Raw genomic sequence first — 24473 nt, 5'->3', positions numbered from 1 at the left:
ATAAAAAATTAAGTCAATAATTAATTATTAATATAAAATTTAGATGTATAATTTATATTTTAAATGGGTAATATTTTAACTTACAGATATACGAAATATTTACTTGCTGATTTTTTTTTTATTGTGTTTTGTTATTTCCTTAGCATATATAATCGAAAAAGAAAGTTACCAAGAAGTAAAAATGAAAATCATGAAGTTCACGAAATTCACGCACTCTATCATCAGAATTTATTGTCTAGAGGAAGCATTATCCTCTGCCCAGAAATCCGGAGACTTATTAGTTTTTGTTTGCCTGTTAGAAAAGAATTTAAAGTTTAGTATTTTTTCCAAAAAAAAAAGAGATTATGACAAATTAAGTTAATCCACTTAAAGAAGATCACATCAGTTTACAGAGATCGTATCCATGCTATTTTCTGATGAGTAGGATCAGAGGTAAGTTCATAGCATATTTAATAGCACTGAATGAGAAAAAAAATAACACTAACTAAGTTTTCAAAGAGAAAAAAAAAATTTAGAATATTTTGTAAGATACAAAAAATGAATATTACAATATTCATTGAGATATGATTACAATTGGAGTGACCTCCTCCATTTATAGAGGTCTCGATAACATTATCCATAATTAATCTCTTCCTATAAAAAATGTGTGAATCAAAATATATATATATATAAACAAAGAAATTAAATATTGGATGAACATAATTAATTTTTTTATGCGTTTCCTCCTTTTTATTCAATTAATTTTTATTGTATCAAAAAATTATTAGACTAATTTAATTAAATTTAATTATCAAAATATCTTAGTTATATAACATTATATACATATAAATATATATAGAGACTGATTTTAAATATATATGAAGCATGTTTTGTATTCATCTTATCTATATAGTAATATGTCTAATTATAAATGTAACCTTGTCATAGAAATTGAACTTCCTTAATTAAACTAAACTATTTGTAAACTGTAAACAAAGACATACATCATATATATAACTCTAGATATCTAATAAAGTCAAACTCAGAACAAGTTGATATATATGAACATATTTGGTGATGCACAGTAGATAGAAGCAACAAAATATATAACTAGTTGACATTTTTGTTCCACTGATTGCTTTTCAGACAATTGAAAAACCCTAATTAATTACCAAAAAAAAAAATAGTCTCCATGAGAGCATCAACAAAAACAACTACATGGAACCTTGGAAGCTAAGGAGAATAAGAATTTAAATATGTAACAAGAATTTTCTGTGTGCATGCATGCATATGTTCTTGCTTAAATAATAATTCTTATGGCAAATTAAATTAAATATGTTCTTGAAAGGAAGGTAGAGATCGATTCTGCTATATATATATATAAAATCAAAAGATTGGTGAATCAGAAGGTGAAGAATCCACCAAATGGAGAATGCTGTTCCAATAGTTCTTATCTTCATAGGAATCACCATTGTCATTGTTATGAGACTCCCCACCACCATCACCGCCGCCGCCGCCACTACCACCACCACCTTCAGATGACAAACTCAATTCATTATTATCATTATTAGGGTTGTTATTATTATTAGCATTCAGCAGAAGATTTGTGAACCCTAACTCTTCATCTTCTTCATCATCATCATCATCATCACCAACATTAACATGTGCACCATTACTACCACTTGTCCTAAGAGATTCATCATCATGATCATGATTTTGATGATGATGAGAAGAACTTCCCCACGTGGATTCCATGGTCATCATTGTCAATTCATGCAAGCTAGGGTTGAAAGTACCCATTGAAGAATTATTATCATAGTCTTTCCACTCATGTTGATGATGATCATCATGATCTTCACTACCTTCTTCCTTCACATTAATACTCCTAATAATTCCATCATTCTCAGAATATGAACCTGAAGTAGCTCCAACAAACTCAATCATAGGCACCACTACATTAACATTATTATTGTTGCTATTTTCTCCAATTATTGCTGGTGATGCATTGTTCTCCGAGAATGATAATGTAGATGTTGGTGACTCAAGTTCAGCATTTCCCATTCCTCCACCACCATTACTTTCATGATTAGATCTCAATAACCAATCTTCATTATTAGTCCAATCTTTGGTTGTTGTTATCGGAGATTCGTCTGCTAATTTGATCATAACTTGAGCTGAGGACGAAGACGAGGACGAAGATGGAAAAGTGGTAGTAGAATTTGGAATTTGCAATGAATGTTGTTGTGATGAACGTAATTTTGATTCCCTAACCAACCTTGCTTCGGCTTCAAGCCTAGCACTCTCCCACTGAGCCATGTGGCTGAGGTTGGCGGCGACCTTCTTTGAATGGCCGCCGTCACCAGAGACTAGGGCATCGTTTCTGGGCTTGTGAGTCACAGGATCGATGCCCATTTTTGTTAATCTTTTTTTGAGATGTGTGTTCCAATAATTTTTTATCTCATTGTCTGTCCTCTTTGGCAAATGTGTGGCTATAGCTGACCACCTATAAACAATAACAACACAATTTGTAAGAATCCAATGCAAACCCTAGAATTTATCAAATGCTCATGGATGTTGATCTAAAAATATACTAAAAATGAATGATTAAAGGGTTTAAAATTTAATTTGAGTTTAGCTCATATCAAGTAAGATTGCAATGTGTAATTATTCTTTACCTATACGAACTAATAGATATTGTTTTTTTATGAACTTCTACTTTTTTGTGTTTACTACTATAATAATTTTTTTGGTTTAATTTGATCTTAAAAAAATGCAACTCAATTAAAGAGAAAATATTGATTAGAAATCACATTCATGGACAATTGATTTTAGCTTTTGTGTGGAATCTAGCTAGAAGATATGTATACTTCATTTCTTTTTTTTTTTTTCTTTTTTGTATTTAATCAAGGACCATATATGTTGAATGAACTAATTGGGTGTCAGGAAGTGAATTTATGGAGATGGCAGGAACCACAATTAAATCAGTGTTGGAAATAATAATTATAGGCTATAGAAAATGTGGTTCAAGAAATTGAGAGAAGACCATTTGCATTTAAGACATTCTGCACAGCAATGCAAGTTGGAAAAGCAAAAGAAATTATTATTCATAGTCCCCCCCCCCCCCCCCCCAAAAAACCCAGTTGCCAAATGCCTGATCCCAAATGCAAGTGTTGTACTGTTATTAAATAATTAAGAAAAATGTTTTTTTTTTTCATTATACACTTGAGGTTTCAAATCAAACAGCACCAAAATTTATTTTCAGCTTCTAGTTCTCTCATTATAATTTTATAACACGAATTTTATTTATTTATTTATTTTGAGTGCAAAGAGATCACATTTTTCAGTTCTATCTCACTCTTTGAAAAGAAAGAAAAAAGAAAGAGAAATAATAACAATGATAATACCAAGAACATAACAATGAAAAGAAAACAATGAAATGATGAGCACATTTGATTTAGAACATTCAAGCACAAAAATAATAAACCTAAACATTATTGTACTACTGTACTATATATATAACTAACTCCACAAAAAAAAGGACCTGTTTCCTAAGAGTGCATGAAGCTGAATGATGGCTTGTTCTTCTTGCAAACTGAACTTTCCCCTCTTAATATCAGGCCTTAGATAATTTGTCCATCTCAATCTGCAGCTCTTCCCACACCTTTCAAGCCCTATACAATAATATTAAATACAAAAATAAACATTACACTTTTTTCTTTTAAATAATATAATTAAAAAGTCCTTCTTAAAAAAAAATAAAAAAATTGTTTGAATATCGAAATAAACACTATATGAAAAAGTACTAGTTAGTTACTGATATATAATTAAGATCAACGACTAAAATTACCTGCTTTTGCTGGCAAAGCGCGCCAGCTTCCATGACCATGTTCTTCAATGTAGGCTAAGAGCTTCTGATCTTCCTCTGGTGTCCATGGTCCTTTCTTCAAACCCACTTTGTCACAACATGGTGATCTTCCCATTTTGAAGGAGGAATAGGAACAGGAACAGGAACAAGTAACAGTGTAATATTGTATACACTAGTTGCTACTTAACACTGAGATAGCTTTTTCCTATTTCTTCATATATAATAGCACTAGAAAGAGTGATGATGGATTATTCATTAGTGGCATAAATGGTATAACAAACTATTTTTGACAGTGTATCCGCTTTGTCATTACAATAATACCCTTTTATTTCATGATGATATACTTTAATTTGGAGTTCATCATTGCATAATTGATTGGACTGAAATGCAAATGGAGTGGTTCAATTGTCTTTTCATATATTATAATTTTAAACCCTATGGACGCAGCTTTGAGGTTTTGAGCTACAAAATTAAAGTCATAGTCATAATACTTGAGTGATACGTCACCTAGAATTTATGGCACATATTGCTAGCTAGGGCCAATTTTTAATTATTCATATGGGTCCATCTCATGAGTGTTTTTCTTTTTATAGCTAGATAGATTGAATTATAATAACCACCTTCTTTTCTAATTAGTTAGTGACTGTATTAATTAAGATGCTCGTTAAGAAAATGAAATAAAATTCAAATACTAATGAAAATGCTAAGACATATGTGGCCAATTTTATGGTGCTAATTATTTAGTGCTTAAATTTTGTCTAATTTATTTTTTATAATAAATTTTAAATATTTAAAATGTATTAAGTTTTATATTTTTTTAAAATTAAATATTAACTATTTAACTTTTTTTGGCAATTAGACACCAAATTTTTAGCACAATAACAACCACTTATATATATATATATATTACAAGAGAAATACTGAAAACATTTTTTTTCAGTGAAATATTTTTTATTACCTTTTTAACAAGTGTTTTGAGTATATTTATTAACAAAAAAAAACTAATTTTAAAAAAATCAAAGATTAATTATTAGTCAAAATTATATTAGAATAAGTGTAGAAAATAAATTTTTAATTAATCGTATTAATTAATATTTTATTTTAAAATCACTTTTTAACTTTTATTTTTTTTTAAATATTTTAAGTAAAATTTAAAATTAGAATTTAAAATTTAAAATTTAAAATTTAAGAGGATGAGAAATATAAGATAAAAAAATTTAATTAATATTAACCAAAATATCATTAATTCGCTAATTATATGGATTAACATTCGTATAAAAACTCGGTTGTCACTAATTAATTATATATATTTAAATTATTTTTTAATTAATAAAATAAAGTGAACATGTATTTAATTGTTAAGAAAATATTGATGGTCTATGAGTTATGCATATATACAAGATGAGATTTGAATGGTTAATATTTATTTAAATAGATTAATAAATTTATTAATTAACCATTAGATGAAGGTAAGTTAGTTGTGAGATGGTAATATTATTATTATTACATTTTAGGCCACTTGCCATTACTAACGGAAAGCATGATGTTGCGAAAAGGTGGGCACATACCCGTTTGCCGTTTCTTATAATCTCTTTTATTGTTGCATTAATTTGTGTCCACTCTGCAATGGCACACTACTATATAGACTAGACAGTCCCAATCCAAAAGTATCAAATTAAATGACCAACATTTCAATTATAGCATTAGGTTGAGATGTCGTACAATAAACCTATCAAGTTAATTTTCAGAGACTTATTATTTTTACATAATGGACCTACACTACAAAGAAGTAATAGTAATTTATTACTTAAATAAAAAGAAATATTAGTAAATATAGTAACATGTGGTGTACATTAGATATTTACATTTATTAATTTGAATTAGTTCATTGTAGTACATATTATAGTCATATTAATAGGTTAACTCTTAAAAATGCATTCGAATTATTTTGTTACTAAAAAAAATATTTTTAAATTTTATTATTAATCAAAATATTTTTAAATTATTTAAAAACATGACAAAAATACATAATTATAAATTAAATTTTTTACGTTAACAAAAAAAAAATGTGGTAAACTTAATTTTCTTTGTATAAAGTGAAACTTTGAATTTGACAAATAAATCATGTTATATTTTTTTTATTAATAAAAAAGGTCTTTGATCATTGTTATATATTTTTTTACAAATTTTTAAATTATTTGAGTGAAAATATTTTTATCGATAACAAAATTTAAATATAATTTTATCAAAATAATTTGTTGATTGGGGAGGGGATAGGGGGGAGCACATGACCTTTAGCTAGCTAAACGAAGAAGGAACTTATTATAAGAGTCATGATGGCACTAAAAATAGTCATCACTTATCACTAATCAGTTTCCTATACATATAAACTTACTAATATAGTATAGCAATTACTTTATTTGAGATGATCCCTTTGAAAAATTTTCCTAATATAAGCTAAACTATTAACATCTCATAAAACTAAATTTTTTAAAAGCTTCATATGTGAAGAAAAGGTACATAAATAATTGTATTTTTAATATATTTATTTTTTATGTAAAAGCTTTTTCGAATTTATGTAATTTTGTATAAATTTTGTATGTTAAAATTTTTTTTAGAGTCAACAAAGATCGACTTTTATAATTTTTTTGTTATAAAAATTTTGATATTATATTATAATATTACTTCTTTTAAAAATTTAAACTAACAAAAAGATACACATGAATAATTATATTTCGTACATAACAAATAAATAGAAGAGATGGAAGAGAAAACATTTTAACGTTTTTTTCATTTTAAAATAATTAAAAATATAAATATAATGGTAAGAGTTAATAAAATTATAACTACCAAAACAATACTCAAAAGTTTATCATTCAGTTGACAAAATAACTTTAAAAAATATGAACAACAAATAAGTCTCCAAATAATTTAAAAATATAACAAAAATAACAAAAAATATTGTATTATTTTTATAAGTGATAAACAACTTTTGTATTTAACAAATGATTTGTTTATTTGATTCGAATTATTTTGTAAACATTTAGATAACTCTTCAAAAGCTGCGTATAAAAAAAAGTAGAATTTGATCTCTAAGCTATTTTTAAAATGTTTCTAAAATATTTCAGTCATTCACAAAAAAAATATTAATTTGATATAAAATTATTAATTTTTAAAAATAAAAATATTTTATTTTTCTAATAATATTTACAAAAATCGCATGAAATTTTATTTTAAAGCTCTTTTTAGAATATATATTTAATATTAGTTATTTTTATCATATTTTTTAATATTTTAGAGATTTTCTGTTATGTATATCTTTTAAATTTTTTTTTGTTTTTGACATAAAGTTTTGAATACTATTTAATAGTGTAGTAAAAAAAATGGAGTAATTTATGGGATGATAGGGCAATTTAAGAGAGTGGGGTTTGGAAGGGGGGTGGTGAAGCCTGAAGGGGCATCATTCTTGAATGATGTATGAACTATGGTACATTATGTGAAAAGACAAAAAGGAGGGTCCCGTGATGAGAAGAAATTAAAGTAGAAAACATAAATGTGTGTGTGAGTTGAGTGCAAAGGAAATTAAGGTCTTCTTCTCATGGATCCAAGACTTGTTATAATGCTACATAGTAGTAGTAGAAAGGACAATGGGGACACCCTCTTTTTAATTTCCCTTCATCACTATTACTACTATGCCAGCTTTACCATATGGTAATGGTCCACTATATTCTTAAATGACCCTATTAAATGAGTGCACATTACACTTGTCATCTTCATATAACTCCAACGTGGTCTATACTCTATATCTCACACAATTTAATTAAAGAAATTAAATCCAACATGAACCCAATATTAATGCTATTTCTTTATCAGTATCTACACTGGAGGATTGATAGATACAACTCAAACATCATCAAATTTGCTGTGTTTATTATTCTTGTTATATGTTAGGGTTTTTCTTTTTTGTAATTGATGACGCTTAACTATTTTTTTTCTTTAAATAAATATAAGTGATACTGGATACCTTTGATATGAATTGTGAGATGAATCAGGACTTTCGGTCGAGGCAAATTCTGGATTATTTGATTGAAGCAGTAGGGGGTGGTACTTGTAAAGACATTTTGATGTTTAAACAGTGAGGATATAGTAAGATGTGTAGAGTGAATGACATATCTGAGGGAGTCTACGGCTCTCCTTTATATAGGTGATAGTAATTATCTTATCTTATCTTATTTGGTTAAGATAAAGGAGGTATTTGAATTTGATTATTGATTAAAAACTCTAGTGAATCGATTTCGAATCTTCTAGAAGGGTGAAACAGATCAGACCCGAATAATCGAATTTAAAGACTATTTTAAATATGGAGTCCGTTAACCGGATCCGTAACACAAGTAATAAGCAATTTTAAAAAAAATTAAATAAGAACAAAGTTAAAAATTACTTATGGATAGATATGGTTTAGATATATATGGTATGTTGTTATCCTTATTTGGATAATGTCATTTTCATTAGTGGTATTTTTCTTGTGAAATTGCATTTAAAAGAAAATATGCATACAAAAGGCATTATTATCAAAATAAAAGTGTTAAAATTCACAATAATTTCCCCCCAATATATTTTCAAAACAATATATATATATATATATATATATATATATATATATATATATAAAAGAGATACTAAAAATCAGGTTAAAATAATTTAAAATTTTTTATTTTATATTTTTAATTATTGCTAAAACAATAAATATTAACTTAAATAAAATAACTTTATATCATTATTTCTTTAGCATTACTCCAAAACATTAATTTTTTTTTCGACTCACATAAAATTATGTTTATATATATAGAGACAATAAATAAGAACTGTTAAATAGTTAATATATTTAATTAAATTATTATTTAATAGTTTTCAATATAATTATTATCGTAACATAAAGACAATCTCACATGACTAGTTTTTATTTGTATATATATATATATTTTCATTAGTAACCACAATAAACAAAGCACCATTCTTACAAGCAGATCAGAAATGTCATGTTCCCAAACAGAGACACCGGAAAATACTATTCTATTAGGATCATCCAACATGTTAGAATCGTCAACAGTGTTAGGAACCCTTTATAGCCAAAGAGCATACAAAGCCACAAGCACCATTAATGCTGATCTCAAGCACATGAAGACTTTTCTTGATCAAATTATTTTACTATTTGTTAGTTGTTAGTTGTTACCAAAATAAATTGCCGTAAGACTTTGACCAAAATTAAATTAAATTAAATTACTAAGGCTATGCAAGAAAATAAGAGACCCTCATTTAATTTTATGAATAAAACCTATATGGCACACTAGGAAAGTTGACAATAATATGAACACTACTGCTTTATTGTACAAGAGGGAAAAAGATACATGTCATATATATCCATCTTAGCTTCATAATTTAATACTATGCTAATACAAAAGAAGAAAAAAGATTAAGCCCCGGCCCCTACTCAAAGGGGTAAAATTAGGGTTCAAACTGAAAATAGAGGAAAGTGGGCCATGCATGCATTCATTGAATGATCCATAATTAAAAAAGAATTGCAGATATTAAATTATATGTTTAATTTGTTAATTCACTCTTTTATTAATTAATTAAGTATAAGTAATTTTAATAATTTTACATATACTAAAATATGTTATTTTCTTAGTTAATAATTTCTTCATTATAAAAAATTATTTTTAGTAAAAAATCATTTTTTAATAACAATAAAAATAACAGCAAACATATTTATTGATAATTAGATATTAATCGTCTAATTTAAAAAAAAAATTAGAAATAATTATAAAATTCGTCGGTAATTTTTTTAATGGTGGAGAAAATTCTATAACTTATTAATAGAATATATAATAATCGTAAATATATTTTTTAAAAATTAATAAATAATTAAAAAAGAGAGATAATGGCTATTATTACTAAAAGTTTGTTACTAAAACTAGTATTTCTTTATCTAGGAAGGTTTATTATCATGCATGAATGTATGTGTATTATTATTTGCCACATTAAACTCATCATAACACAATGTCATTAGGGAGAAGAGGTCTTTGTCAAAAGAGAAATTATTCCAACATTGGTTATGATTAAGGGATAATATGGGGACACCGACTTTTGATGATTAATTTGGCTTAACCACGCGAGTATAGTTTACTGAACTCTTAATTAGCTTTTTGTGATGAGACAAATAAATTATATATCTACTTATTAATGTGTTTCCAAATTCAAACGAGAAACTGCTAATTAATATAGAAATATTTTAGGCATGCATTCTTCCAAGTAGATATTATTAGTGGATTAAACCCCTAAACTAATTGAGTTTCAGAAAGTGAAGAATATATTGGGGTTGATTGGGTGAATTTTTTAAAAAAAATATTTTATAAGTTATTTTTTTTAAAAGATTTTATAAAAAAAATAAAAATAATTTTATATTGAGATATTTTATGTAAATTTTTTTTAATTTATTAATTATATATTTAAATATAATTATATAAAAATATTTTTTTTATTTATTTATTATGTGAAAAATATTTTTTTAAAAAAAATATAAATTATAACTTATTAAAAAAGATATTTTTTTTTAGTATTTTAAATTTTACTACTAAAAATTTATCAAATACGTTAAAAAAAAAATTTCAATAACTTAATGTCTCTCAAACAAACACATAATATAGCTATCATTAGGAATTAAATATTTTTTATTCTTTGAGATACTATATATAGTACGCACGTATAAACTAAAAACTCTTGTGATAAAACTTATTAATTCATCTAAGAACAGGTTCTAAACTATTATAAGTCTACTATAATTGGTTGGCTAACTTTTGTTAAATCCACCTACATTTTTAATTAATTAGGCTACTACTAATTAAGCTCAACAATAGAACGAAAAATGTTTTAATTTTCCTCTGGCATATTAAGCTACTAAACAATAATACAATATAATATATACAGGCTTCTGAAATGTATATGGTAATATAATATGAAGGATCTATAATGTGAGCTACAAAATTTGTTTGGTTACAGCTCATAGCAAAAGAAGCCATTAATTTGAAGAATGTGAAAGCTTTGGTAAATTTCGAAGCTAAACCTAAAGCTAAAGCCCCCCATAAGTCAATTCATGTATTGGAGTTGCCAGCATTAAACATGCATCACATGCATTTCATTGAAAATAGACAAGCATTAACATACATAGCACGATCGCATAACCTAAATATCTCAAATATGTGGTGCCCAACATAGTCTACTATATATATCACAAGCTAATTTCTCATTAAAATTAAGGTGTAACACTCTCGACAACACATGATCTATGAAAAATACTTTGCCATTTGTTTTGGTTCATATATTACTCTCTCTCAGCGAGGGGAGGGGCAACTAACTTCACTAGTTCAATTAGATTTCTTAGTTGAAACAAGATATAAATATAAAATAGAGAGACAAAAGGTTTGGGTTCTATTTATTTTTCGGTTTCGTTAGGGAACAATTAGGAGGTTTGTTATAAAAAAGAAAAAACTTTTTATTACCTTAATTTTTTTGAATTTTAAATCTAGAAATATAAAGGATTGGTTTGAGTTGGCTTATGTTATAGTTGGCTTTCTAGACTTTTTTATTTTTATTTTTATTCGTCGTAAAGACAAAAAATTATTTTGTATTTCTATTTTTAGTAGCAAACACTTTATTTATCTTTTTTTTTTCTGTATTTATATCTCATCTTAACTATTACTATTATTTAAGTTAGTAGACATAAATTCATTATTAGTTGATTGGAAACCAAGGACTGATCCCTAACTCCATCGAAATTCATCTTTTAGTGAGTAAGGATCTGGATGGCTATAAAATTTGTTGCATATACATCTCCCCTAGGAATCTTACATGTGACATGATGTTGAAGTAGCTACTACTAATTACTAAGCACAATGTTTTTGTGTTTTGGTATTGAAACACAATTATTATTCTTTATTGTGCGTTTAGTATTGAATCAGGCATATATCCAAAAACAAGAAAAAATAAAAAAGATGAGATATAAATAAGTTCTTATTAGTACCCTTGGTCCTGTTCAGTAAATGGGTTTTAGGCCCAACAAGTTCTAGCATCCCTTTCTACTAACTTTTAATCCTGAAAACTATTATTGGGTTGGGTCAATCCTGAAAACTATTATTGAGCCTTTAAACTGTTGGGCAGTTTTATGGGGTGATGAAGAGTTTTTGTTGGAACTTCTAAACTTGTTATATTAAAAAAAAAAGAATATTGATATAAGGGAGGAATCACTTTAGCAATAATATTTAATTAGTCTATATTAAATGTTTCAAATTTCACGTAAAAAAAATGCTTCAAATTTGAATTACATCTAAAGCTGAAGGAAACGAAATGTATGTATGTCCCAAAAAAGAAAAGAATAAGATATATACGCTATAAATAATATATTATTGTATATATGTCATAATTAAATATAGTAATTGAACTCGCTAAGCTTAATGGGCAGAACGTAAAAATGCAAACTCTCATGGTTTTCTCTGACATTTTTGAGCAACCCAGCAGTGGCAGGTGTTACAAGTCAAGTCACTGCCACATCTGTGACGCATCATATCCTCATTTGCTCATACACATCAGTTTCTACATCATAGATTCTTTTAGGGATAAACACCCAATTTGATATCTGAAGATTATTTTAAAGGACAAAACGTTTTTTCTTTAAAAAAAAGGTTCAATCAAGTATATATTTATCTGGGCAAATGACCCCGTATAAACCAAGTATCGGTTAAATTTACACAATTTTATTAAAGTAAAAAATGGTACAAGATTCCATTAAAAACACATTTTTATATATAGTTCGAATTATACAAATTTGAATTACACATATATAGTAATTCGAATCACACTGATTCGAACTACACACGCACTCAAGCACTAATTTAAATCAAACTGATTCGAATTACACACGCACAAAGAGACACTAATTCGAATGGGCTAGGTTCGAACTACTCAAGTTTTCGTACCCATAGTAAGTTACTCCATATTTTGTCTATAACATGAGTTCGAATCAACCTTATTCGAACCACTATTCCAAATTCATACCCCACCAAATCCTAGAGAAAACGACCCAAAACAACTCCAACAAAGGCTTGAGCAGAATATTTAGCCGATGGGAGATAATCCGGACAGACTTTATCGATTGGATGGAGTAGCCCATAAAGCTGGTGTCATCAACGAAGAGGTTAGTGCGAACTTATTCTTTTAAAATTTGAGCGAGTAACTTAATTTTTTTTATATATTTATTGTTAGTGGTTTTGATAGTGAATGATGTTAGTGGCATTATTAGTGAATGATTTTAGGGGTTTTATTAGTGGTTTTGATAGTGAATGATGTTAGTGGTTTTGTTATGGGTTTCGTTAGTGGTTTAGGGGGTGAATGATGTTAGTGGTTTTGTTAGCGGTTTTGAGGGTGGTTTCATTAGTGAATGATGCTAGTGGTTTTGTTAATGGTTTTGTTAGTGGTTTTGTTGGTGATTTTGTTAGTGATTTTCTTAGTGATTTTGTTGGTGGTTTTGTTAGTGGTTTTATTAGTGGTTTTGTTAGAAAATGATCTTTTGTTAGTGAATGATTAAAGTTGTTTTTTATTTTCTGGAACATTATCTTTGCAGCCCAGCGATGCATCTCGAGCATGCGACGGCAGCAGGGTATGCGTCTAGACGAGAGGTACGTTCCGTACTTGCAGATGGCCGGCTTATACCATCTTACGAGGCTGAACGAGAAATGGTTTAGACTAGATGAGCCCTTGGTCAGTGCGTTCATTGATCGCTGGCATCCGGAGACGCACACGTTCCATATGCCATTCGGAGAGTGAACTATTACACTGCAGGATGTGGCGTACCAATTAGGACTACCGATCGATAGACGTTATGTTAGTAGTTGCCTGACAGATTTCCAAACGTACATCCAGGGTGGTCGGCCAGCTTGGGTGTTGTTCCAGGAGTTGCTGGGTGTGTTACCTCCTGCGAACCAAATCCAGAAGTTTGCAGTGAACTACAGCTGGTTCTAAGAGACCTTTGGAGAGCTCCCTGAGGGAGCCGATGAGCCCACATTTAGAAGGTATGCCCGAGCCTATATCATGATGCTGTTAGGGACTCAACTATTTACCGATAAGTCCGGCAACCGCATTCACATTAGGTGGCTCCCATACGTAGCTAGGCTTGGGGACAAGGGTGGGTACAACTGGGGATCAGCTACTCTCTCGTGGTTATACCGGTGCATGTGCCGAGTGGCGAACCGACATGTGGTGAAGTTAGCCGGACCGTTACAGCTACTTCAGTCATTGATCTTCTGGCGCTTTCCTGGATTTAGACCCGCAGGATATGATACGTTCAGCTGGCCCTTGGCCTCGAGGTACTATTAATTTCTTCTATCGTATACTACTATTTTCTGATATCTACCCTTGTACTGCCGGAGACTTAGCCTAATCAACCATGTGCACCCGTTTCCAAACTAAGAACATTTCCCTACGTACCGGCGATAATCAGACTCTACCACTTTGTACTGTACCCCGCGTCGGATGTTATACGTCTTTATGCTTAACACATCCTCCTCTTTATCCTGAAACTACTGACCAACCTGAAATTCTGTAAGACCCCCAGTCCCATGGGTATCTCTAGCACCAAATCCAGTGGGTTCTGCAGGAACCCCCTCCTGTCTCATGGCATCCAAGTTCAAAGAAGAAAAGTGCGGAGGGTACGACTGAGTCCCAGAGCTAGAACCACCACCAGCCCCAACTAGGTTACTCGCTGCAATGTCATCGCCACTGTCATCAGCAATGTGGTCAGGCTCCACATCATCATCACCATCATCATCCAGCAATGCATCACTGATCCCAGCCGGTGTCCCACACTACACAGAAATTGGCACCCTCTCCACGATAACAACCTCTCCGCCACCACTGCAGTTGAGATCAACGGTGAACGACGGGGACGCGACAAGCTCCTCCCTAGTTACATTCACGGGCACGGATGAACATGCACCAACGAGTCTCGAGCTAGAACCGGCTACGGTGCCTAGAGTTTGGGTATTCCAATTCAAACCTTTCGAACTAGATACCACATCAACCAACTTTGCCAACTACTCAAGTGTCCTGACCTCAAGAAACTAGCGACGACAATGGAATAGGACCTACAAATCCTCGTCACTCCTATAACGAAAGAATCGTACTTCATGTCATCTCTAAGCACTGAGATCGGAATGCGTTAGAATAGCTTCTGAACACGTTTCACGCCTAGTAGCCCAAGTTTTTATATTATAGAATTCAAGAAGTCATCGAATCTCGTCGTTGGTCTCATAAAAGTACTCAGAGGATCTTTATCAGTAAACTTCACACCAGAGCGTGTCTTTCTCTTTATCGACCCTCTATAATGCACCAACACTACAAAACTCTCCTCACTAGCCATTTAGTCTTACTCAAATAAGCTCAATTCACGTTCACACCATATTTATAAACGCCTGGGGCTTCTTAATTTGAAACAGCCCAATTCAAATTACATACACATAATTCAAATCAGATACATTCAAATTATAATTAGAATTCCTCACCATGTAATTCGAATCAGATAGATTCGAACTCCCCATGACTAATTCGAATCGAGGTAATTCAAACTTCTCCTTGCATGGTTCAAATCAGTGTGATTCGAACTATTCACACTGCAAACTCCCTCACTAATTCGAACATGGTTGATTCGAATGGCTAAGCTTTTTAGTTCGAAAGGGTTTCATTCGAATTATATAGAAACATGCTTTTGGTTAATCCATATCTTATTTTTTTGTTTGGCTTAATAACGTAAATTCTCATGCAAGCTGGCCTAATAATGCATGATTAACTGTATTTTTGTCTCTATTTATAGAAAAAATGTAGACAAAATGCTCTAAATCGGTCGAAGCAATTTTTTACACATACTAGGAGCTTTAAGACAACGACCAGGCTAAGGGATGAAGAGGTAATTATGTGTGTATTATCTTTCATACATTTTTTTGTGGTTTGTGATATAATTATGTAACATGTATGATTATGTAAATATTTAATGTGGTTACATGAGAAAAAACAGCAAAGGCGCATTGGTAGAGGAGAGATGTTTATTATGACTCATAGAAAAAGGGATGGCTCGTATATGAATGATGATGCGCGTGTTGTTGGGGTAAGTGTTGGCTAATAATTATTTTTGCTCTATTCATGTTGCTAACTTCAAAATCACAACATTTTTGCTCTTGCAAATATCGAGAGCCAAGATGGTTCCTCGAAGGAGATTTCACTTACTGATTCGCTTGCGCAACTTCTTGGAAAGGAGCGTTTAGGACGAGTTCGGAGGTTAAGTTTTGGACCATGTCTGACCGAAATTATTCGTAACACGACCCAACAATCGAATTCTGGAATGCAAATAGAGTGGTATCAGAGGGAGATTACAGAATTGAAGGCAGCAGCAGTAGAACAAAAGGTAGAGATTACAGAATTAAAGGCCGCAGCAACAAAACATAAGGCAGAGGCAGCAGAAGAAATGGAAAAGAGACAGACCATGGTGAATCTGGTAAAATACATAATCCAACAGCAAAGAGACACTTTGCCACCTGAAATTGATGCACAGCTGAAGTCTTTGGGGAATGGAGCACAATAGGGATCTTTTAACAATTAAATTTTTTCTTCTTTCCTTTATAGGGATCTTTGAGATCAAATTATTATCAACTATTTTATTTTGTCATCTATATATATGGATCATTTGGGATATCTTAGTATTGTGTTTTATGTCAAGTATGTTTTTTTTAATTGTAATTGCAAACATAATCAACTAAATTAATACGAAACATTTTTAAATTAAAATATTTCATGAATGTTGATCGTCATATGAACACAAAATTCAAATAAAGTATTTGTTTGAAAAAAAATTACCTTTAGCGACGGTTACGATTGAATGCTGCAAAATCCAATTTTTTAAACAAAATTAAATAGAAGCGGTTAACTAACCACCGGAAAATGTTTCTCAACCCAGCCTGGAAAGCAGCAGCGGTTCTCAACCGCCGCAAACGTATTCGCCGGTAAACCGAGGTTTAGTAGCGGTTATTCCAGCGATTAAAAAATCGTCGCTAAAAATTTGCCGGCGCCTTTAATTTTAGCAGTCACTTACATATAGCTGTATGTTTAGCGACGATAAAAAAATCGCTGCTATTCAAACTTTTAACCGCCGTTATCTGCCGTTCCTGTTGTAGTGTCATGAGATCGATTGGGTGTTTATTCATTTTTTTTTTTTTACACAATGGTTTACATTATGTTTCCATCCAACTAATGCAAACTATTTTACCCAAAATCAATTTTGTTGGGAACGTTGAAATTTTGACCTTGTATTCCATAAAAATGCAGTTACCTTTTTTATTCAATTTTTTTCGGAAAAAAAAAAAGAAAACTCTCCAATTAAACATTGCCATGCATGTAGGCATCTACATCTTACCGAAATCTATTTGTATTGGATAGCAATACTGCATGAAAATATCATACATATAAGTGTGGTTGAATCCCATATGAAGGGCCCAAAATATCCAACCTAATAAATGGCGATGGCTTTTCTAATATCTATTTGGATTTGGATAAGCATAAGAAGAACAATAATATTACATAGGTGAATGAACGAACTAAAAATAGCGAAGACAATAAACATAAACAATTATTGAAAAGATTTTGCCAAAAAGGTTAGGACCAAGTTCACTCAGTGTCCAACTAGGATTTGGTGTATGTACGTATCAACCCAATGGCAACATTAGCATTTGGCAACATATGAAAATGTTTGTTCGTACTATATTTAATTAGGATTTAGGAACTCCAATTCATTGTATAAATGTATTCTCAATTGACGCTCTATGTCTCTCTCTCGCTACCACACACGCCCACAATTTTTTTTAAGAGGAAACGTTTCCAAAGTAATTTTGAGATTTTTAAATTTTAAGAGTGATATATAGGTTCATCTTGTAATCAAACTTTTTTGTTAACTCATCAATTCTACGTTTTTTTTACTAAACAAGAAAGAAAGAAAATACAAAAAAAAGTCAAATTAATTGACTGAGCTTATATCAAAGCTTATACGATGTTACAACTCATTCTAAGGTTGACGTGAATTTAATTAGGACTCCTTATAACAAATAATGAAGAGTAATTGGTTAAATTAATTTTTAAAAAATGATTTATTCTTTAAATTAGCTTTTAATTTTTTTTATTAAATTAGTTTTTTAAAGATTTTTAATTAATCATTTTAGTATTTTCGTCACTTCCGTTGTTAATAGTGTCAAAATTTGTTGATATAATACGTTAAGTTATATCACAACACACACTTAGTAGTCCTAATTAGCGACTAACATGATACGCTTATGAAATTAGATCAAATTAACTCCAAATTGAGGGATTTTAATGCCTCAAGTTTTCTTCTTAATTGGGTTTTTATTTAATCTAATTTCATAAACTTATCATACTAAAAGTCAATTAAGACTCTTATATGTGTATTATAATATCACTTAACGTTTCACACCAATAAATTTTGGCACCGCAAAAAAAAATAACAGAAAGACTAACGCGATTAATTTAAAATTTTTAAAGGATAAATTTAATTAATTTTTTTGTGAAAATTAATTTAAAAAACAAATAATATTTCATGACGAATTTAATTATTCACCCTTACTTTAGTCATATAATTTACTGTACTATTTACATCTTTTTGAATTACATTACTTCTAATTCATAATCTCCTAAATTTGTTTAGTCAAATTTTCGTATAAACTATCATTACTAAGTATATGACGATGCATTAAAATAAACGCATCCAAACAATCTATTTCAAATATTCTTACGGGGTTTATATGTTTAATGTTTGTTTCTTGGGTTAAATTTTAGCAACATCTAACTATAGATATATACTAAATTACTAACCAAAATTCAAATTGAACACTCATGTGAGTTGTCACCGAACCTTCGAATTTATATACAAGTGATGTAATAGAAGTTCATGTATAAGGAAATAAAATGGCCGCATTATATGAACAGTATTCTATCGTTTTCAATAAATTCCGGTCCCCGCGGGAAGCTGTTTCTAACATTAAAGAGCCAAATACGTACAATAAGGTTTAAAAGAAACATTAACTAACAAATAGAAAAAAATTATTGATTAAGATATTTAAATAAATAATTTGATATGTCTTACTAATCTATTTAATACAATGTATCTTAATATCTAAATTAAAGCGTCTTCATCATATGATGAGCAGCAGCTTTAAAAAAAATTACAGATAATTAATTTTTAGTTAATTAACATTAGTCAATTTTAATATTTATAATTTAAAATATAAAATAAAAAAATTATGATTTAAAAATTGAAATAAATAAAATCAGTTTTAAGAAATTAATTAATATTAACTAAAAAAATTAATTACCTAATATTACGCTTGAAGAAAAATCTTTGGCCACTCTCTGTTGTAAGGCTTCTCCATAATATTGTATGTCCAGTTTACATATTTGAAGCATAGCTAATATATGATTTGTGAACCCACTTTTCCTAAAATAGCTTTGGTTTTCGAAAACTGAGATTAGAGACCGGAATTTGTATTGTGTTTGGTAGTTTGTGATCAAAAACTGAAATTAAAATTTGTAGTTTTAAAATATAAAATTTCAGTCTTTTCGTTACTTCTAAAAAATAGAACAAGGAATTAAATTTTTTTGGAGATGAAAAGTGAAATTTTAATAACATTTTTTTTAAAATTATTTAACCTTTTAAATTTTAAATCTACCTCTCAATCTCCATATTTATTATAAACTAAACACAAATACTGAGACGTAACTTAATTCAGTATATTTTATACTAAACATAATACATAGACTTAATTTAATTTCTGCCTCTTAGTCTCTTAGTCTAAGTGTTAATACTATATTCTTGATGAAAATTAAAGTACAGAAAGAGAAAAAATAAAAGAATCCGGCTAGGAGAACAATAGGAAATGTGAACAACATGAACAACGGGCCGCTTTCAGGCCCAATAACTATAAAAAAACCCTAATCCACATTAAATTGTAACCCCTTTTTTTTACAGCAGCCTCCTAAACGCACACTCATCTTGTCCGTCACGCCGTCGCATCTCCACCGCATCGTTGATTCTTCTTCTCGTTTGTGCCGTCATCATCACCGTCAGAGACGCACGTCAGCGCCTCCTCGTGTCGTCCCCGTCATGTCACCACTGTTGCTGTGCCGAATCTCAGCGCCGCTGCCCTACATCCAGTCCACACCACCATTTCGTTGCGCTGCCGCCCTTCTTTTTGAAGCCCTTACCATCACAGCGCCACCACTCCTGCATCCCTACCGACGACAACGCCGCCATCGTCGACCCTTAGAAGGAACCCATCTCGCGCCGTCGTTGTCTCTGCAGAACCGGATTCGTCGTGCCGTCAGCCCTAAGTCGTCCCCGACACCCCTGGTAACGATAAGCAACCCATCTCACATATAAACATCCCATCTGCATGAAAAATAACCATCCGCATCTGCATGAAAAATAAACATCCGAGGTGGTCCTGGGGTCGTGAACCACAGCAAAGGCAGGAGCACAGAATCTTGAAACAACTACGGCTGCGGCGCTCTTGGAAGGAAAGGCACCTCGCCACAAAGGTGCCTTTAGCGATGACGGTGAGTTGTGGATGTGGACCAGAGGTGCCCTCTATAGGCTACACAGTGAACATCCAAAATTCTATTACAGAAAAATTAAAAATAACCGTAGGTAGTGTGAATGTGTTTAGAAGTGTTAATCTTAAATTTTCAAATTTTAAAATCTAATAATAATTAATTAATTAAAAATATACTAAAATTTAAAATTAATTTAACCTTTTTTTAATTTGTTATTCGCATTGTTTACTATATACGTTATTCATCTGTATTTTTTCGAAATAAAAAGAAAAAAAATTTCATTTTTCTTCACGTACGTAGTTGTTATCCACCTTAGTGATGGTCCCGCCATATAAAACAAACAATACACTAAAATTATTTTTGCCAATATGCATTATGCATGGTCATGGATGCTATATACACCGCTAAAATGTGTTGTCAGCTAGAAAACAATTTTTGAGAGTAATAAAACTCGACCCATGTAGCAAATCATGAGTGCTGGCGATGTTTAATTTCGTGCTGTAGGCTGCGTTTTTTTTTTCTCCCCTTTGTTGGGTTTGCTCTTTGTTTAATTTGTCCACACACCAAAAAAATATCATGAGTGGATGATCGATGATTTGATATATCATACAATAAAAAATAGAGAAAAAGTTTTGGAGACAACAAGTTTTTATAAAGTTGGTCAGTATTTAATTATTAAAAAAAAATTAAATGATCTTACATTATTGGATTTAATCTCACCTATTAAAAATATTATTGATAACTAATTAATAGTTATAAAATATAAAAATTACTGATCATCTAACACTCCTTAAAAATATATAGATATTTCATCATTTTAATTATTAATTTTAATATATATATATATATATATATATATATATATATATATATATATGTATATATATATGTGTGTGTGTGTGAGATTGAAATTAATTGCTATTTGCTCAGAATAACTTCATGATTGGAATTATTATTTGAAATTATTGAAACATCTAATTCCGTAATAAATAGTGTTAGTGTTAGAGAGATAATAATGCAAAATTATTTTAATTATCGAAGCACCTAATTTCATAATAAGTAATGTTAAAAAAATAAGAATATAAAATTATCTTATTTAATTTAATTTTTATAATTTTTTATATATAATATTTATAATTAATTATATATTTATTACATCTAAAATTATTTATTTAATAATAATAATTAAAAAGTATAAAATAAAATAATAAATATATTAAAAAATATAAATGATGGCTCCCTATAGTTCCGAAACTACGGCTTCAAAACATTTTTGTTATAAACTTAAAATGTTTCCAAAAATATAAATATCAAATCAAATGACATCATAAAAATCTTTGATGTTCATCCCATGAATTTATCATGCACACATGACACGCATTAACACCAAAAGTTTGGCACAAATTCAATTCGTGAATTGTTCTTAATTATTTACAATACAGGAATCCTAGCAAACGACGATGATTTTTAAGTCAGATACCGGCGGTTTTTCAACGTGTAAAACGGATAGCGATAATTTGTTAATCACTGCAAGTTAGGACGTTGCTAAATTGTTAATGGCAGTTTTTCTTAATCGTTGGTAATCGTTAATTACAAATTAATATTTAGTCATAGATATATTTTGTGGCGGTTCGTCACCGCCACTATATTCCAGAATGATCTTTTTAGTTTTTTATGTATACACAAAAATTCAGTCACTAAATTAGTCATTATAAATTTGTCTATAAGTGTGTATCATTTTACATATTTTTTATATATATTTTATATTTCAATATGTATTTTATCCGAATAATTAATTTGATGGTTAATTTTTAACGTGCACAATAACATAGTTGCTAGATTAAATACACAATCCAGATACTGTCTATAGACTTTTTTAGAGAAAGTATAGGGAGATAACATTCATACTAAACAACAGGTTAAGAAATTAATTTTAAATCAATTTTAAAATTAAAAAACCCATTAAAAAAACACTACCCTAACTAACTCTAATTTCACTTCAGAAAACCTTCTCCTTCTCTCTCTAGCTGCACCCTTTCCTTTCCCATCTCTCACTAGCCGCACCATTTACCCTAGCATGCAGCCACCGTGTAACACCACACCGCATTACTGCTCTGTGTCGCTGGTCACCGTTGCCCAACGTCATCCGTCACCCCGCACGGATTCCTCCTCACACCATCCCCACCTCATCACGCCATCATAGCTTCCTCCCCCATGCGCCGCAACAACCACCGACTATGCAAGCAAAGCTGCCATTTGTCCTCTTCTCTCCTGCGTTGCGACGAATGTTTCAGACAAAGACGTTGGTCCTCCTCTCCCATGCGTTTGGCTGCGTCTGTGCTCTCCGGAAGCAATGCCATCGCCAACTATCGTCCAACAGCGTGGCATCGTCCTCTAGCGCCGCAAACCGCTGCCATCATAGCTTCCTCCCCCTCGCAGCAACTGCTGACGACGTAACAACCTCCGCCTAGACGTGTACCCCGGCCAATCAACTGCATCTCTTCCTCCGGCTACCTGATTTTTTTTCTTCCCAACCTAGGGGTTTAGTTTAACTTGTGTTTTGTATTATGGGCATTTCTTTTTGGGTTAATTGGGTGTTTTCAATCATTATTGGTCTGAGAATTAAACTCTTATATGGTTGGATGTTTCTTTTTGAGTTAATTAGATGTTTCTTTTTGTATTATTTGGATGTTTTTTTTATCATCCTTGGTTTGAGAATCAAACTTTTATAATGGTTTGGGGTTGGATGTTTCTCTATGAATAAGTTTTATTTTTTCGAATGTTACTTTTTGTTTTGGTGGATGTTTCTTTTGTTGCTTCTTTAGACAACAGCGACAGCGATGAGATGTATTAATAGCAGCGCGATAAGAAATGAGGATTGAATCTGTTGTGGTAAAAGGAGAGGGAGGTAGAAGGTGAGATGCTAGAGTTGTGGTGGATAAATAGGGTGAGTTAATTTTTTTGTTTTAGTTGGCCGGAATTCTTGAAATGCAGCTCGTTATTTATGTTGTTCGTACTCTCTGTTGTTTATCTAGCGAAATTAAATTTCTTAATATTTCGTCCAATGGCTCATGGTTTTGTGCAGGGACGGATATACTCAGCACCTAGTAGGGGCAACTGCCACCAGTGAATTTGAAAAAATTAATTAGTAGTTCTTAGTAAATTGTCTAATTTGTCCCCACCATCTAATTCATTTTGACCCCACTCCCCACCTCCAAATCCCTAACTGGCTAACCCTTTTCTTTCTCCCCTTTTTCAATTTTGTTCTTCTGCTCCAGCCTCCAACCTTCGCTTTCAGACTCCAGCCTTCAGTTACTGTCGTCTTTCGCCACTCACCCATTCCGCGAGTTTCTCTGTCGCTATCTCGTTCAGCCTTTCTCCCGCGTCGGCTCCGTCGATTTCTCGTTGCATCGCCGCGTGCCCGCGTCTGGTTCTGCGTTCCTTCAGCGTCTGGTGTCTGGTGAGGTCTTCTTCTTCTTCTTCTTCTTCTTCTTCTTCTTCTTCTTCTTCTTCTTCTTCTTCTTCTTCTTCTTCTTCCTCGATCTTCACAGCTTCAAGCCTTCAATCCTCGTCTGGTTCTATCTTGCCGTTCCTTTGGCCGTTCGGCGTCTATATCTGGTTTTGTCTTCAGCAGTTCAGGGTGTGCGGGGTGTCACTGGTTCTGCCTCTGGGTGCCGCCGTGCCACTGGTTCTGTCACTGGGTGCTTGGGTCCTGGGTGCCGCTGGTTCTGGCTTCTGCCGTTGGGTACTTCTTATGATTTGTGTGGTTCTGCCGCTGCGTACCTGTGTTCCTCTTCTCAGTTTTCTGGATTTGTACCTGCGTTCCTCTTCTGCTGCTTATGATTTGGTTAGGTCTTAGCCTTTTAGATGGTATTTGTGTTGGTTTTCTTAGCCTCTTGGTCATAATTCATAT

At 31.1% G+C, this 24473-nt stretch overlaps 1 protein-coding gene across 1 annotated transcript; it reads right to left on the bottom strand.

Annotated features, from left to right (window-relative positions):
* Window positions 1–1094: 1094 nt before the first annotated feature.
* Window positions 1095–4062, bottom strand: LOC130973557 (transcription factor MYB16-like). Its single transcript, XM_057898144.1, has 3 exons — window positions 3827–4062; window positions 3521–3650; window positions 1095–2482 (listed from the first exon to the last, which is right to left on the bottom strand). Exons 1-3 carry the CDS (start codon window positions 3957–3959, stop codon window positions 1366–1368), a joined length of 1380 nt encoding a protein of 459 aa, XP_057754127.1. The 5' UTR covers window positions 3960–4062; the 3' UTR covers window positions 1095–1365.
* Window positions 4063–24473: the final 20411 nt, after the last annotated feature.

Source organism: Arachis stenosperma, chromosome 4 (genome assembly GCF_014773155.1).
Source record: "Arachis stenosperma cultivar V10309 chromosome 4, arast.V10309.gnm1.PFL2, whole genome shotgun sequence".
NCBI lineage: Eukaryota > Viridiplantae > Streptophyta > Magnoliopsida > Fabales > Fabaceae > Arachis > Arachis stenosperma.
The sequence above is the reverse complement of the archived record's forward strand: the minus strand, read 5'-3'. Positions and strand labels throughout refer to the sequence as shown.

Excerpts from the sequence above, each read along its gene's own strand:
- LOC130973557 (XM_057898144.1), bottom strand. The coding sequence starts at position 3,959 with ATGGGAAGATCACCATGTTGTGACAAAGTGGGTTTGAAGAAAGGACCA. Across the intron at positions 3,651-3,826 it reads CGCTTTGCCAGCAAAAGCAG|GGCTTGAAAGGTGTGGGAAG; the intron begins GTAATTTTAGTC and ends ATTATTGTATAG. Across the intron at positions 2,483-3,520 it reads CATGCACTCTTAGGAAACAG|GTGGTCAGCTATAGCCACAC; the intron begins GTCCTTTTTTTT and ends TATTGTTTATAG.